Source organism: Rhincodon typus, chromosome 27 (genome assembly GCF_021869965.1).
Source record: "Rhincodon typus isolate 14 chromosome 27, sRhiTyp1.1, whole genome shotgun sequence".
In the NCBI taxonomy this organism is placed as follows: Eukaryota; Metazoa; Chordata; class Chondrichthyes; order Orectolobiformes; family Rhincodontidae; genus Rhincodon; species Rhincodon typus.
The window spans coordinates 6,303,167-6,319,805 of record NC_063358.1 but is presented as its reverse complement, the minus strand read 5'-3'; the positions used below and the strand labels follow the sequence as shown (position 1 = coordinate 6,319,805).

The following is a 16,639-nucleotide window of genomic DNA, read 5'->3' as shown; positions in this document are numbered from 1 at the left end:
CCCCCTTTTCTGATGAAGGGTCTAGGCCCGAAACGTCAGCCTTTCTGCTCCTATGATGCTGCTTGGCCTGCTGTGTTCATCCAGCCCTGCACCTTGTTGTCTTAGACTCAAAATGTTTGCTTGCTCTCTCTCCATGGATGCAGCCTGACCAGCATTTTTTGTTTTTGGTACAGATTCCAGTATCTTCAGTAATTTGCTCCTACATATTCTATCACCATTGCTTCCCTTCAATCTGATCGAAGGACTGAACTTTAAATCAAGATTCATTTACAGTGGGATTTAATTTGTACAGATCATATCATGTCAGGCGGTCTTTTCTGTTTGATATGTTGGAGCACTCATGGGAGCTTACAGCAATAACATTAATCTTCTGGATTCTAACGGTTGCTGATCTTTACAGCAGATGACAATAGGGTGAAGAAACATTTAATGAAGCTTTCAGAAAGAAGATACCTTTGTTTGCTACAGATAGGAAAGTCTTTCCTTCTTTCCTTGGGCAACTATGTTTAGAAAGAAGAATGAACAGAAGTTGATGCACTAATTGTTTGTGGGATAACTGATGTTAACTGCAAGTCTGGAAAGCATTTGACAACAAGCATCCAAGCCTGTTTGTACAGCATGTAGTATTTTATCAAATAGAGAAAGAAATCTTGACCATTGTCGCAACATGGATATTTCATGTAACAAGGATGGACAACACTGAAAGAAATTCAAGCTGCCAATGCTTTACCTGCTATTACAACCACAGACTTCACAGACACCCTGAATTTTTACAGCCTAGAAAACTGCCATCATGTCTTCACCCACTTTCCAAGCGAACATTGACTTATTGCCAAACTCCTGCCCTCTCCCCTAAACACTGCACATCGTTGCTTTTCAAATAGCTACCCACTTCATGTAGGATTCTTAAGGAGCTTGACAGGATAAATGCTGAGAGATACTTCCCTAAATGAAGAGTCTCTGACCACAGGGCATAGTCTTAGAAAAAAGGAGCATCAATTTAAGACTAAGATAAGGAGGAATTTCTTCTCTCAGAGGTTTGTGAGTGTTTGGAACTCCTTGTCATTGAGCGCTGTGAGGCAGAGTCCTCGTGTATACTTAGGGCTGAGATGGATAGATTCTTGATCAGTAGAGGAATCAAGAGTTACAGAGAAGGGGCAGGAAAGTGGATGTGAGGAATGCTGGATCAGCCGTGATCCTATTGAAAGATGGACCAGGCTTGAGGGGCTGAATGGCCGATTCGGTTCCTATTTCTTGTGGTTTTAGGGTCTTAATTCCCTTTTGAAAGCCTCGATTGAACCCTGCCCTTTACCACACTCTCAGGCAATACAGTCCAAACTCTAACCACTCACTTTTTGAAAATGTTTCTCCTTCTATCACTTTTGCTCTTTTACTAAAAATTTTAAATCTGTGCCTTCTTATTGTTGATCCTTTTGTGAATCACTACTTTCTCCATAGAATCCCTACAGTGCAGATAGAGACCATTCAACCCATCGAGTCTGCACCTAACCTCTGAAGAACATCTACCCAGACCCACCCTCCCCACCCTATCCCTGTAACCCTGTATTTCCCATGGCTAACTCACTTAACCTGCATATCTCTGGACATTACAGGACAATTTAGCACGGCCGATCCACTTAAACTGAACATCTTTGGACCGTGGGAAGAAACCACAGCACCCAGAGAAACCCACGCAGACACGGCGAGAACATGCTGAGCCACTTTGCTGTCTAAATAATATAGCATTTATTTATGCTCTGCATTTTAATTTATCAGTTTAATAGGAAGCTAAAGAAGTGTATGGGGGAAAAAATGAATGGAAGAATTTATTGATGGTACTGGCTGAAGAAAGGTGGGAGGAGAATTTTGTTAATGAGTGAATCTGAATGGTCTCTTTCTGTGCCGGAAATTCTTTGCAAATTGCCAACAAGGTGATTTTTAAATATAAAACAGAGAACTATGGATGCTAGAAATCTTAACTAAAGCAGTAATTGCTAGAGAAACTCAGCAGATCTGGCTGCATCTGTGAAGAGAGAAAGCAGAGTTAACATTTCAAGTCCAGTGACTTTTCAGTTTTGAATGCACTCAGAAATTGTAAAATTTCCTGTTGGTTATTGATCAGTCATATTTTAGCTGGATATCTTTATAACAAATTAAGACTATGCTTGAAAGAAACACAGAGGAATACCGGAGAAGCTCAGAAGATTTGGCAATAGCTGCGGAAACAGAAACAGGGTTAGCTTCTAAAGTGCAGTATGACTCTTCATCAGAACTGAAAGGTGGTGGAAACATTTCTATATATGTTTTTGACACAGTCAGAGGCCTAGTGCAAAAACAAAGGGGCTGTTAATGGTGGAGAAAAAGAGATGAAAATGAGTAAAAATTAAAATATGAAAGGGAAAGAATGGGTCTTCTCTATTATGAACAAAGTAAACAAGGCAGAAACAAGTCAAGGCTGTGGGGGAGGAGGAGGAAGGGAGAGAATGTAAAAAAATGGAGAACAGATGGCATGCGGTCAATTTCTGAAGTTATTGAATTTAATATTGAGGCTTTAAAGCTGTGAAGTGCCTAAGTGAAAAATGTTGTATCTTCTGCTTGCAATGTGCTTCATAGGAACATTGCAGTCTGCCCAAGACAGAAATGTGAGCACACATGATGCAAAATGTTTCATTGAAATGGCACTGATTATGCTTGGGTTTGTGGTGGGGAGTCAAGGCACAACTTCACTTGTCACCATTAGGTGGAGCCCACACTTCATTTGTCAAAAAAACTGGACAAGTGACAGTTCTGGTTCCCCATTCCTTGGCTAATTTGCTTCTTATTTAAATCCCTGAATGTGTAACCTCCCAGTTTTGATTTCTTGAAAACTAAACAGCATTTTTGTGGTGAGCTTATTTGCTTCAGTCAGGATTTGCTTACACTTATTTAGATATTTTGTATGGAATTCTGGATAATCTTGCATTCCTGTGTGAATAATGGATCCAAGACCACACATCCTAAGAATGATATTTTCCAATTAGGAATAAACTTATGAGTAAAATGAGTAAAATAGCCAAATGTAAGTGCATACTTTAAAAAAAAAATTAAAATATAGCAAACACTCTCAACTTGCAATTCATTTTTATTGTGCATTTAAACCATTTCACTGATGAAAGTTCTGATGAAGGGTTCTGATCCGAAACTTTGACTTTCCTGCTCCTCTGATGCTGCCTGGCTTGCTGTGCTCCTCCAGCTCCACACTGTGTTGACTAACTCCAGCATCTGCAGTTCTTGCTATCTCTGAACCATTTTACTCTTACCTGCTCCAGAGTCATGAACACTAAAATGACGATAGAAGGTGTCATCAACAGTGCTATCAAGCAGCACCTGCTCAGCAATAACCACCGATACCGACTTTGGGTTCTGCCAGGGCCGCTCAGCTCCTCACCTCATTACAGCCTTGGTTCAACCATGGACAAAGAAGCTGAATTCCAGAGGTGAGGTGAGAGTGGCAGCTCTTGACATCAAGGCCACATTTGACAGAGTGTGCCGTCAAGGAGCCCTAGCAAAACTGGAATCAATGAGTACCAGGTGTCAGACTCTCTGCTGGTTGGAATCATACCTGGCACTTAGGAAGATGGTTGTGGTTGGCGGAGATCAGGCATCTCAGCTCAAGGCCATCACTGCAGGAGTTCCTCAGGGTAGTGTCCTCGGCCCAACCATCTTCAGCCGCTTCATCAATGATCTTCTCTCCATCATTAGGTCAGAAGTGGGGATGTTCGCTGATGATTGCACAATGTTCAGTGCCATTCACAACTCCTCAGATACTAAAGCAGACTATGTTCAAAGACATTTCAGTCTGGACAATATCCAGGCTTGGGCTGAAAAGTGGCAAGTAACATTTGTGCCACACAAATGCCAGGCAATGACCATCTCCAATGAGACACAACCTAACCATTGCCCTTTGCATTTAATAGCGTCACCATCACTGAAACACCAAGTATCAACATCTTCATGATTACCATTGACTAGAAACTCAACTGGGTTCAAAATATAAATACAATGGTTATTAGAGCAGGTCAGAGGCTAGGAATGCTACAATGAGTGACTCACCTCCTGATTCCCCAAAGCCTGTCTACTATCTACAAGTCAGGAGTGTGATGGAATACTCCCCACTTGACTAGATGGGTGCAGCTCCAACAACACTCAAGACGCTTGATACCATCCAGGACATAGCAGCCCATTTGGTTAGCACCACATCCTCAAATCTTCAGTAACTCCATCACCAATGCTCAGTTGCAGCAGTGTGTACCATCTACAAGATACACTGCCGAAAGTCACCAAAGAACTTAGACAGTACCTTTCAAAGCCATGACCACTTCTATCTAAAAGGACAAAAGGGCAGCAAATACATGGGAACACCATCACCTGCAAGTTTCCAAGTCACTCACTATTCAGATTTGAAAATCTATCACCATTACTTCACTGTCACTGGGTCAAAATCTTGGCAGTCCCTCCTTAACTGTATTGTGAGTCCATCTATATCAAACTAACTTCTTTTTATTCGTTCACAGGATGTGGATATTGTTGTCCACCCTAATTGCCCAAAGGGAAGTTAAGAGTCAACCACCATTGCTGTGGGTCTGGAGTCACATCTAGGCCAAACAAGTAAGAATGGCAGTTTCCTTCCCTAAAGGATATTATTGAACCAGATGGGTTTTTCCAACAATCAGCAATGGTTTCACAGTCATCATTAGACTCCAGATTTTTATTGAGCTCAAATTCCACCATCTGCCATTTGGCAAGATTTGAACCCATGTGACCATTAGCTGGTGTCTCTGGATTAATAGTCTAGTGATAATACCACTAGGCCATCACCTCCCCAAATGCAGCAGCTCAAGAAAGTAGCTCACCACCACCTTTTCAAGGGCAACTGGGATGGGCAATAAATGCTGGTGCAGCCAGTGACATCCATGTTCCACAAGTGAACAAAAGAATTGCAGGCCAATGCTCCAGTGTAGTATTGAGGGAATGCTGAACTGCTGGACATGCTATCATCTGGCTGAGATGTTAACCCAAGGCACTGCCTGCCCTCCCAGGAGAATGCAAAAGAGCCCACAACACTATTTCAAAGAAGAGCAGGGGGAATCCTCCCTGGTGTCCTGGCCAAACTGTATCCCTTAATCAAAATCACAAACAAAAGCAGATTATTTGATCATTAATATTGGCTTTTTTGGGATCTTGCTGTGCACAAATTGCCTATTGCGCTTCTTAAATTACAACAGTGACTGCATTTTGAAAGTGTCAATCAGAAGCATTTCGGGACTTCTTGCAGTCACAGATGGCACTGTATACAGCAAGTTTTTCTATATGGTATAGTTTCTTGTAAAGCATGTTTTTGACTCTGGTATTTACGCTGTAATTAAATCACTATAATTATTTTTAAGTATATTTGAAAAAGTAACTCCTGTAGAAATTCTATTAAAACATGTGTTCACCTTGATATTGGAAACTGGTTAAGTAAACCTCTTACCCTATGATAGAACCTTCTTTGGCCCAATCTACTCTCTGGACTAAATTTAAGATGAGATGTTAATTCAAAACCCTGAGTGCCGTCTCAGCTGATGCAGAAGATCCAAAGCAATTGCTGAAAGAAGTTCAGGAGAGTTATCCCACTGGCTCTGCTGAACATTTAACCTCCAACCAACATTAATAAAAGCAGACTGTCTGATTATATTTATCTCGTTGCTTCTCCAGGACCTAGGATGCAATTTGTCTGTCCACTTCTCTATACTGTCTTAACATCAGTTTGTTGGCTGTTAAAGGTACTTTTTTTGACATTCTGAAGGCATGGAAAATGCTTTGCAAATACCTCTGAAATCTTAAAATGAAGACCTGCATTTATCTAGCTCTTTTGACAACTGGCAGATATCTCAACGTTATTCACTATACATGAAACACCTTTGAAATGTAGTCACAATTACAATGCAGAAAATTGCACCCATCTTGAAAACAATATTACAACAAAGATTTATTCAAACTTATGATTGTTTGTGAGAAAAGTGATAGGTCATGGAATGAAAGGGAACAAGGATACAAAGTTGGCTGAGGGTAGGAAACTGAGAGTAATAGTTAATGCATATTTTTTGTGTTGGAAGAGGATGGTAGTAGAGTTTCTCAGGTGTTAGTTATAGGACTCTTGCTTTTCCTGATGTATATGATTTTGATGTGCAGCAGACAATTTCAAATCTTGTGGATGACACAAAACTTGGGAGAATTATAACCTGAGAACAGTGTAGATCTTCAAAAGGACATTGATAAGTTGATGGAATAAATGGATAGATGGCAGATGAAGTTTAATACAGAGAAGTGTGAGGTGTAAAACTTTGATACAAAAAACATTGAGGGTCAATATTAAATAAAGAGTAGTATTAAAAGGGTTTGTAGGACCAGAGAGACCTGGGTGAATATGTACATAAGTAAATGAATGTCACAGGACATGTAGAGAGAGTTGTTTATAAAATATAGAGTCTGCATTAATAGTAATATAAGTACAAAAGCATGGAAGTTTTAATGAACTTATATAAGACATTCGTTTGGCCTCAGCTGACGTATTGTGTACATTCAAGGCACTAAACTATAGGAAGGGTAGTGCAGAAGAGATTATGACAATGGATGCAGGGGTGAGGCACTACAGCTATGGGGATAGGATTTGTGAGGTTGGGAGTGTTCTGCTTGAAGAGGTGAAGGCTAAGCGGAGATTTGATAGAAGCTTTCAAAATCATGAGAGGGCTGAACAGAATGGATAGGGAGAAACTGTTGCACTCATAAACAAATCAAGAACCAGTGGACAGAATTGTAAAGTGTTTTACAATAAAGCAAATGAGTTGTGAGAGAAGAAATGGTTTTGCTCAGTAAGTAGGTAGGGGCCAGAATGTACTGTCTGAAAGTATGCTGGAGGCAGGTTCAGTTGAAGCATCCAGGTAGGCATTGGATGGTTATTTAAATAGAAAGAATGTGCAAGGATATGGAAAAAAATAAGAGATTAGCACTAAGTTCAAATGCTCAGACAGTCAGTGCAGACACAATGGACCAAGTAGCCTCCCTCTGCTCTGTAACACGTCTTTTAGAGTCATAGAAAGTTATAGAGTCTTCCAAAGCGTGGAAAGAGGCCCTTCAGCCCATCATGTCTGTGCCAGTCATCAAACATAACTAATCCGATTTCCCAACACTTAGTCCACAGCATTGTATAAGACTATAAGAAATAGGAGCAGCAGTAGGCCATTCAGCCCCTCGAATCTGTTGCATCATTCAATAAGATCATGGTTGATCCAACATTCTTCGCATCCACTTTCCTGCATTTTAACGGTAACTCTTGATAACCTTACTGATCAAAAACCTATCACAGCGTCAAGTATGCAAATACTACAACTTTCCGACTGCTCAAATGTATAGTTCTTAAACGTCTTCAGAGTTCCCACCTTTATTATCACTTAGCGAGTTCCAGATTCCCACCTCCCACTGGGTGAAAAAAATCTTTCCTCAAATCCCTACTAAATCTCCTACTCCAGACCTTAAACTGTGCCTGCAGGCTATTGACCCCTCTACTAAAGGGAAAGGTTTCTACTTATCTACCCTTGCTGTGTCCTTCACAAAAATGAGGTTTCCCCCTCAGCCTTCTGCATTCTAATCTTTAATCTGTGTTCTCTTTCGTGGAAAAAGACTAGAAATAGTAGAAAGGCCCCGAAAAATCAGGTGCAGATCTGTTTTATGTGTAAGAGGTATTGGAGTTGGATCACTTTGCTGCACCATCTCTGACAACCCTTTATCCCTGATGTCACTACTAGGACAGTCTCTTGCACTTCTGCCTTATTTGGAACCGCACATCCGAAATACTTTGCCCTGAAGATTGACAGAACGAGGAGCCACTTGCAGGGTCCGCTCGGATTTTACGAACCAATAAGAGAGAGAAAACTGGGGTGGGAGGGGTGTATTTGTTTGGGTTGATAGTTTGCCTTCCATTAAATCGTCCTGACAGCCGAATATTAGACGGTGCTTAGCGCTGTGCTGGGGAAACATGTCTGTGTCACTTCACCTTGTATCAGAGCCGCATCTCCGGCTCACATTACTGACTACCCTCAGCCTCCTTGCAGTCAGGATAAGCCTTGCACAAGCACAGCAGGGTAAGTGATCACTTCCAGCTGAAGTTACGTGCAGAGAAAGAGAGAGAGAGAGAGAGGAGTATTATTTTTCCACACATTCAAAACAAGAACTGTTGAATCCAGATTGCTTGCAGACTGATGTTATTTACAACTTTTTGTTTGTTTGCACCGTTCAAAAGGGCGCATTAACAGATTTCAGGAAATCAATGATTAACCTGCAGTCTTCTTTATATTTCACTGTGAGGTTGGAGTGAAATGTCGTGTTCGTTTGGCAGTAACTGAACGGCAGGAACAGCAGTAGCAGAATTTCGGAAATTTGCTGTACGTCTGTCCTGAGATTAATTGTCTGGCAGCACAGCAACACACACAAATGAGCACTGGGCTTCATTGGAGGGCTCAATTTCGAGTAATTCAGCAACCTCCTTCCAACACAAATGTTTTGGTTTTAGCTGTTGTGTTCAGAATTGTGTTCAGCTATTCTTCTTTCTTACTCGACACCTGTATTTCTACCATACCGGTATCATTGATTTGCTCCATATCTATTAATTGTCACGATTAATATTATTACCAGTGACAATTAATGACTGCTACAATTTCGGCCTCATACTGTTAGAAATTGTTTGAAGAGGCAACTTTCCACTGTTAGTTCTTCCTCTGCCAAAAAAAACAAAACTGGACTGCAAAGTTCTTTGGCTGGTATGGGTATTTGTAATTCAAATTTGATGCATTTAGTCATTTGCAGTTCACTGTGAGGGCGACAGAATGCGGTTCTCTGCTGGTTCAATTGCTCAGGAGAATTTGCGCTGTTCACGTTGTTAGTCCTTAACTCGCCCTGGGCTGCTAAGAATGAAACCACAAAATGTACTTCCGTAATTGAGATGTTGGGGTGGGGGCGGATTTTTTTTTCTGGGTCTTTTTATAATAGACCTTGACTTTCAGAAGTGGCCACTTGAGATAACTTTATTCAGAGACAACAGTGTGGAGCTGCAGGCCAGGCAGCATCAGAGGAGCAGGAAAGTTGACGTTTCGGGTCGGGGCCCTTCTTCAGAAACATTTATTCAGTTTTTGTTTTAAATAGAATCTTTAAAGGTCCACTGTGATACCAAGGAGAAAATCTTGTATTGCCACCTTTCATTCAATCACTGAAGTACTGTTCATTTTTATTTAACAATAAATTGATATTAGCTTTATATTGTATTCAAATGTTACTTCTCAATTTCATTGATTTCTAATGCTCTTAATCCCGCGATGTGCAGGCTTTGAAATTCCAGGCATCTTCTTCTATCTGTACACTCAAAGTACTCTGCATGGCTTGACTACACTTTGGTTTCTTAATCTTAAAAATTTCAATGTTGTCAATACTTAAAACTGTGGTGAGAGACTAAAGTTCACAGTGAAAAGACATTGTCAAGGTGGGACATTTTGTATCGTTAGTGGAACTTTATCATTGTATACTGTTATAGGGATGAAGAAGATTGTGTAGGATACTACATTTGAAGACAGCAGAGATCAAGGGAAAAAGTTTTTGGGATTAATTATCATATCATTGGTAAGCTAGAACCAAGCTACAAAGGAAAGGGGTTAAGTATAAGAGTGGGATAACAAGGTGTAGAGCTGGATGAACACAGCAGGCCAAGCAGCATCAGAGGAGCAGGAAAGCTGACATTTCGGGTCTAGACCCTTCATCAGAAATGGGGGAGGGGAAGGGGGTTCTGAAATAAATAGGGAGAGAGAGGGAGGCGGATAGAATATGGATAGAGGAGAAGATAGGTGGAGAGGAAACAGACAAATCGAAGAGGCGGGGATGGAGCCAGTAAAGGTGAGTGTAGGTGGAGAGTTAGGGAGGGGATAAGTCAGTCCAGGGAGGACGCACAGGTCAAGGGGACGGGATGAGGTTAGTAGGTAGGAGATGGGGGTGCGGCTTGAGGTGGGAGGAGGGGATAGGTGGAAGGAAGGACAGGTTAGGGAGGCGGGGACGAGCCAGGCTGGTTTTGGGATGGTAGGGGGAGGGGAGATTTTGAAGCTTGTGAAATCCACATTGATACCATTGGGCTGCAGGGTTCCCAAGCGAAATAGGAGATGCTGTTCCTGCAACCTTCGGGTGGTATTGTTGTGGCACTGCAGGAGGCCCAGGATGGACATGTCGTCTGAGGAATGGGAGGGGGAGTTGAAATGGTTCGCGACTGGGAGGTGCAGTTGTTTATTGCAAACTGAGCGTAGGTGTTCTGCAAAGCGGTCCCCAAGCTTCCGCTTGGTTTCCCTGATGTAGAGGAGGCCACAATGGGTACAGCGAATACAGTATACCACATTGACAGATGTGCAGGTGAACATCTGCTTGATGTGGAAAGTCTTCTTGGGGCCTGGGATGGGGGTGAGGGAGGAGGTGTGGCGGCAGGTGTAGCACTTCCTGCGGTTGCAGGGAAAAGTGCCGGGTGTGGTGGGACTGGAGGGGAATGTGGAGCGGACAAGGGAGTCACGGAGAGAATGGTCCCTCCGGAAAGCAGATAAAGGTGGGGAGGGAACAATGTCTTTGGTGGTGGGGTCGGATTGCAGATGGTGGAAGTGTCGGAGGATGATGCGTTGGATCCAGAGGTTGGTGGGGTGGTACGTGAGGACGAGGGGGATTCTTTTTTGGTTGTTATTGCGGGGACGGCGTGAGAGGGATGAGTTGCAGGAAATGTGGGAGACACGGTGGAGGCCATTCTCGACCACTGAGGGGGGAAGTTGCGGTCCTTGAAAAACGAGGACATCTGAGATGTACGGGAGTGGAATGCCTCATCCTGGGAGCAGATGCAGCGGAGGTGAAGGAATTGGGAATAGGGGATGGCATTTTTGCAGGAAGGTGGGTGGGAGGAAGTATATTCTAGGTAGCTGTGGGAGTCGGTGGTCTTGAAATGGATATCAGTTTCTAGGTGGTTGCCCGAGATGGAGACAGAGAGGTCCAGGAAGGAGAGAGAGGTATTAGAGATGGTCCAGGTGAACTTAAGGTTGGGGTGGAAGGTGTTGGTGAAGTGGATGAACTGTTCGAGCTCCTCGTGGGAGCACAAGGCAGCGCCGATACAGTCATCAATGTAACGGAGGAAGAGGTGGGGTTTAGGGCCAGTGTAGGTACAGAAGAGGGATTGTTCCACGTAACCTACAAAGAGGCAGGCATAGCTTGGGCCCATGTGGGTACCCATGGCCACCCCCTTTGTCTGTAGGAAGTGGGAGGAATTGAAAGAGAAGTTGTTGAGGGTGAGGACGAGTTCGGCTAAGCGGATGAGGGTGTCAGTGGAGGGGGATTGGTTGGGCCTGCGGGACAGGAAGAAGCGGAGGGCCTTTAGGCCATCTGTATGGGGAATGCAGGTGTATAGGGATTGGACGTCCATGGTAAAGATGAGGTGTTGGAGACCGGGGAATTGGAAGTTCTGGAGGGCATGGGTAGTGTCACGGACATAGGTAGGGAGTTCCTGGGTCAAGGGGGAGAAAATGGAGTCCAGATAGTTGGAGATAAGTTCGGTGGGGCAGGAGCAGGCGGAGACAATGGGTCAACCAGGGCATTCAGGTTTGTGGATTTTGGGAAGGAGATAGAAGCAGGCGGTGCGGAGTTGGGGAATGATGAGGTTGGAGGCTGTGGGTGGGAGGTCACATCAGGTGATGAGGTTGTGGATGGTTTGGGAGATGATGGTTTGGTGCTCGGGAGTGGGGTCATGATCAAGGGGGTGGTAGGAGGAGGTGTTGGAGAGCTGGCGCCTGGCCTCGGCGATGTAGAGGTCAGTGCGCCATACTACAACTGCGCCTCCCTTGTCCGCGGGTTTTATGGTAAGGACAAACCTCTCAAGTAAAAAAGTGGGTTTTTTTTTATTCATTCAGAGGATGAGGGTGATGCTGGCTGGCCAGCATTTATTGTCCATCCCTAATTACCCAGAGTGCAATTAAGAGTTAATCACATTGTTGTGTGTCTGGAGTCACATGTAGGCCAACCAAGTAAGGATGGCAGATTTCCTTCCCTGAAGGACATTAGTGAACGAGATGAGTGTTTCCAACAATTGGCAATGGATTCACAGTTATCATTAGATTCTTAATTCCAGATTCCTATTTTCCTGAATTCAAACTCCACCATCTATCATGGCAGGATTTGAACTGCTGGTCTACAGAACATTATCTGGGTCTCTGGTTTGACAGTCCAGCAATAATATCACAAGGCCATCACCTCCCCAAGTTGCCTATCAAAGAGTTTGGTACATCTTATCCTCTATTCAGGATTGTTGATGAGGTTTTAGAAAAAGACTTTCCTGAACCAGGACCGTTTTCAAGTTGCACATGGACTTGGGTGTTGTTGAGGAGAACAGAAGTGCTTGGCTTGGTATATTGAGAGTGGGGAAGCTGTAGAATGTGGGTGCTTTCTTTAAGGTTACACTTGAATTTCTGTGACACATATCAGAGTTGAAGCAATATATAATTACAGTTAGTCATTTATTGCAGTCAGTCTGATTTTGAAAGATATTTGCAGAACATAATGAGCTGTCCAGGGCTTCACAATATTGAGGATGATGCAGGGCTGACACTAGATTCTTCATCACACATAACTCAGAAAACAAAAGCCGAAAGAACTGTGGTTGCAGGAAGTCAGAAAGAAAAACAGGATTTGCTGGAAAAGCTCAGCATGTCTGGCAGCATCTGTGGAGAGAATTCAGAGATAATGTTTTGGGTCCACTGACCCTTCCTCAGAACAGAAAGACTTAGAAAATGTTAGAAACACCAAGATAAATGCCTCAAAGCACCAGGGACCTGAGTTCGATTTGAGCCTCGGGCGACTGTCTGTGTGGAAATTGCACATTCTCCCCGTGTCTGCGTGGGTTTCCTCCGGGTGCTCTGGTTTCTTCCCACAGTGCAAAGATGTGCAGGTTAGGTGGATTGGTCATGCTAAATTGCCCATTGTGTCCACAGATGTGAAGACTAGGTGGATTAGCCATGGGAAATGCAGGGATACAGGAGATAGTGTATGGGGGTGGGGCTGGGGAGATGCTCTTCAGAGGTCATTGTGGACTCAATGTTCTGAATGGCCTGCTTCACACTGGAATATGTTTCTATGCTTATTTTTCTGAAACTCTTAATGCATGAGAGAATTGCTAATTTGTATCAGTATATACTACTGATGGAAGAGGATGGAAAAGATTAGAACTGGGGTGGGAGGGGTCTTTGATGTTGGCTGCCTTTCTGAGGCATCGAGAAGTACAGATGGAGTCAATGAATGGAAGGTTGGCTTGTGTGATTGCCTGGGCTGTGTTCACAACTTTCTGTAGTTTAGTCAGTTTTAGGAGTGGGTGTATTTGCTACCTGTTGAATGCAGATGCCGAGATTATATATAAGTACCATACATTTATTCATGAAAAATCCACAATAGATTCTAATAATGAACAAACAACCACCCATAATTCCAGTTATGCATCCATTAATACAAATGTCTGCACTCATCAACTGCTTGAAGCAACTAGGTTGTAACATCTACCATGACAGATATTTCTGAGCAAAACTGTATTTGCATCAACTCAAACTGCAGTAGCTCTCTCAATTTAGTTGGACAACTTCAACTTAAATTCATTAAAATAATAACTTGTACAGCATTTTGAAAATAGTGAAATATCAGGGGAGTACTGTCAAACAAAATTTAGCTTAACCACATTTTTTTCATAGACATTCATGGCATCTGAGTTCCATTTGTTAGATGAGCATTTAGCGCCCATCCCTAATTGCCCTGGAAGAGATGGGAGTGAGCTGCCTTCTTGAATCACTGCTGTCCTTGTTGTGTAGATGCACCTACAGCACTGTTAGGAAGGGAGTCTGACTCAGCAGCAAGGAAGGAACGTGAATCAGTTCCAAGTTAGGATAGTTGTGACTTGAAAGGGAACTTGCAGCTTGTGGGGTTCCAGTGCATCTGCTGCCCTTGTACATCTGGGTAACGTAAGTTGTGAGTTTAGAAGATACAGACAAATGAGTCTTGGTGAGTTGCTGTAGTACATCCTATAGATTGTATACAATGTTGAGACTATGCATCAGTGTTGGGTGTGGTGGATGAACTGCTACTTTGGGCTTTGCTCCTGCTGGTGTTGAGCTTCTTGATTGTTATTGGAGCTGCACTCATCCAGGAAAGTAAGGAGTATTCTAGCACACTCCTGATTTGTGTTTTGTGGATGATGGACAGATACTGGGGAGTCAGGTGTAAGTTACTCTGCCACAGAATTCCTATCCTCTGATTTGCATTGTAGCTGCAGAAATTATATGGGCGGTCCTGTTCAATTTCCAGTTAGCGGTAACCCCCAGGTTGTTAAAAGTGCAATATACATCAATGCCATTGAAAGCCAAGGAGCAATAGTTAAATTTTCTCTTGCTAGAGATGGTCTTGTCTGGCACTTGTGTGGCATGAATGTTACTTGCCACTCGTAAGCCCAAGTCTGGATATTGTCAAGGTCTTGCTGCATTTGGGCATGGACTGTTTCAATGTCTGACGAGTAGCAAATGGTACGGAACATTGTAAAATCATCAGTGTATATCCCCACTTTTGATGTTATGATGGACAGATGGTCATTGGTGAAGCAATGGAAGTTGTTTGGGCCTAGGAAACTACTCTGAGGAATTCCTGCAGAGATGTACTGGGACTGAGATGATTGATCTCCAACAATCACAACCATCTTCCCTTGTGTTAGTAATGATTCATATCAGTGAGAGTTTACCCTGATTTCCTTTGATTCCAGTTTTACTTCAGCTCCTTGATGCCACCCTCAATCAAAAGCTGCCTCGATGCCAAGGGATGTCACTCCCACTTCACCTCTGGAATTCATCTGTTTTGTCCATGTTGGTACCAAGGCTGCAATGAGGTCAGAAACTGAGTGGCCCTGGCAGAACCCAAACTGAGAGTTAGTGAGCAGGTTATTGATGAACAAGTCCAATTTGAGAGCTCTGTGAACAATCCCTTCATCATTTTGCTAATGATTGAGAGCAGACTGATGGGACAGCAATTGGTCAGGTTAAATTTCTCCTCCTTTTTGTGGACTGGGCATAACCTGGGCAATTTTCCACATTGCCAGGTAAATGCCAGTGTTACAATTGTACTGAAACAGCTTGGCCAGGGGCATAACTAGTTTTGTTTCACACGTCTTCAATGGCAGTGCTGTAATTTTATCAGGGTCCATATCTCTTGCAGTATCCAGTGCCTTCAGCAATTTCTTAACATCATGTCGGTGAATCAGATTGTTTGAGGACTGGCATCTGTGAGGCTGGGGACTTCTGGAGGAGGCTGAGATGGATCATCCACTCAGCACTTCTGGCTGAAGATTGCTGCGAATGCATCAGCCTTATCTTTTGCACGGTTCTGTTGGACTCTTCCATCATGGAGGATGGAAATATTTGTGGAGCCCCTCCTCCAGTGAGTTGTTTAATTTCCCACTATCATTTACAATACGATACAGCAGGAATGCAAAGGTTAGAACTTATCAGTTATTTGTGAGGTCACTTGTCTCTGTCTGTTGCATGTTGCTTACACTGCTTGGCGTACAAATCGTCCTAAATTTTAATGACACAAGCTTGAACCCCCATTTTTTGATATGCTGGGACTACTCCTGGCATGCCCTGCTACACTTTTCTTTCAAATAGGGTAAATCCCCTGGATTGATGGCAATGAGTTTACAGATGGTGTTGAAGAATGATACTACTGCTGCTGAAGACCCCGTGTCTGAATTACTAGATTTGTTTGAACATTATTTGAGTTAGCATGGTGATGGTGCCACACCACAATGTGGAGATGATCTTCAATGAGAAGATGGGACTGTGTCTCCAGAAGGACAGTTTGGTGGTCACTGCTGCTGTTACTATAGATGCAATAGATAAATTGGTGAGGAAGAAGTCAAGTAAGTTTTTCTCTCCTGTTGGTTCCCTCACCGCCTGTTACAGACCCAGTCTAGCAGCTATGTCCTTTAGGACCTGACCAGCTCAGTCAGTAGTGGCTGTACTAAGCCACTTTTGGTGGTGGACATTGAAGTTCCCCCACTCAGAGCACATTCTGTGCCCTTGCCTCAGTTCTGCTTCCAGTTGGTGTTCAGCATGGAGAAGCATTGATTCATCAGCTGAGGGGCTGGCAGTGGGGGGAAGGGAGTGGCAGGTGATAATCAGCAGTATTTTCCTTGCCCATGCTTGACCTAATGCCGCAAGACTTTACGGGATCTGGAGTTAATGTTGAAGATTCCAGGGCACCTGCTTCCAGATTGTATGCCACAGTTTCACTAACTTTGTGGGTCTGTCCTACTGTCTGTTACTGTGAGAAAAATGACAATGCTATGGTGTTGCTTGACTGGTCTGTGGCACAGCTGTCCCATGTTTGACACGAGCACCCATATGCTAACAAGGAGGAGTTTACAGGGTTGACTGGGCTGGGTTTGCCTTTGTTGTTTCCAGTAGCAAGGTTGATGTTCGATGGACCATCAGGTTTCATTCATTTGTTTAACTTCATAGCAGTTTGATAC

General features: G+C 43.3%; 1 protein-coding gene across 3 annotated transcripts in view; it reads left to right on the top strand.

Annotated features, from left to right (window-relative positions):
• Positions 1 to 8,023: 8,023 nt before the first annotated feature.
• The window catches only part of si:dkey-34d22.1 (discoidin, CUB and LCCL domain-containing protein 1), a 127,603-nt gene continuing 118,987 nt past the window's right edge, over positions 8,024 to 16,639 (top strand). For all 3 annotated transcript variants that reach the window (XM_048613159.1, XM_048613158.1, XM_048613160.1), the window contains exon 1: positions 8,024 to 8,162. In XM_048613159.1, the coding sequence (XP_048469116.1) occupies positions 8,057 to 8,162 (106 nt within the window). In that variant the 5' untranslated portion in view covers positions 8,024 to 8,056. The remainder of the gene's footprint in view (positions 8,163 to 16,639) is intronic.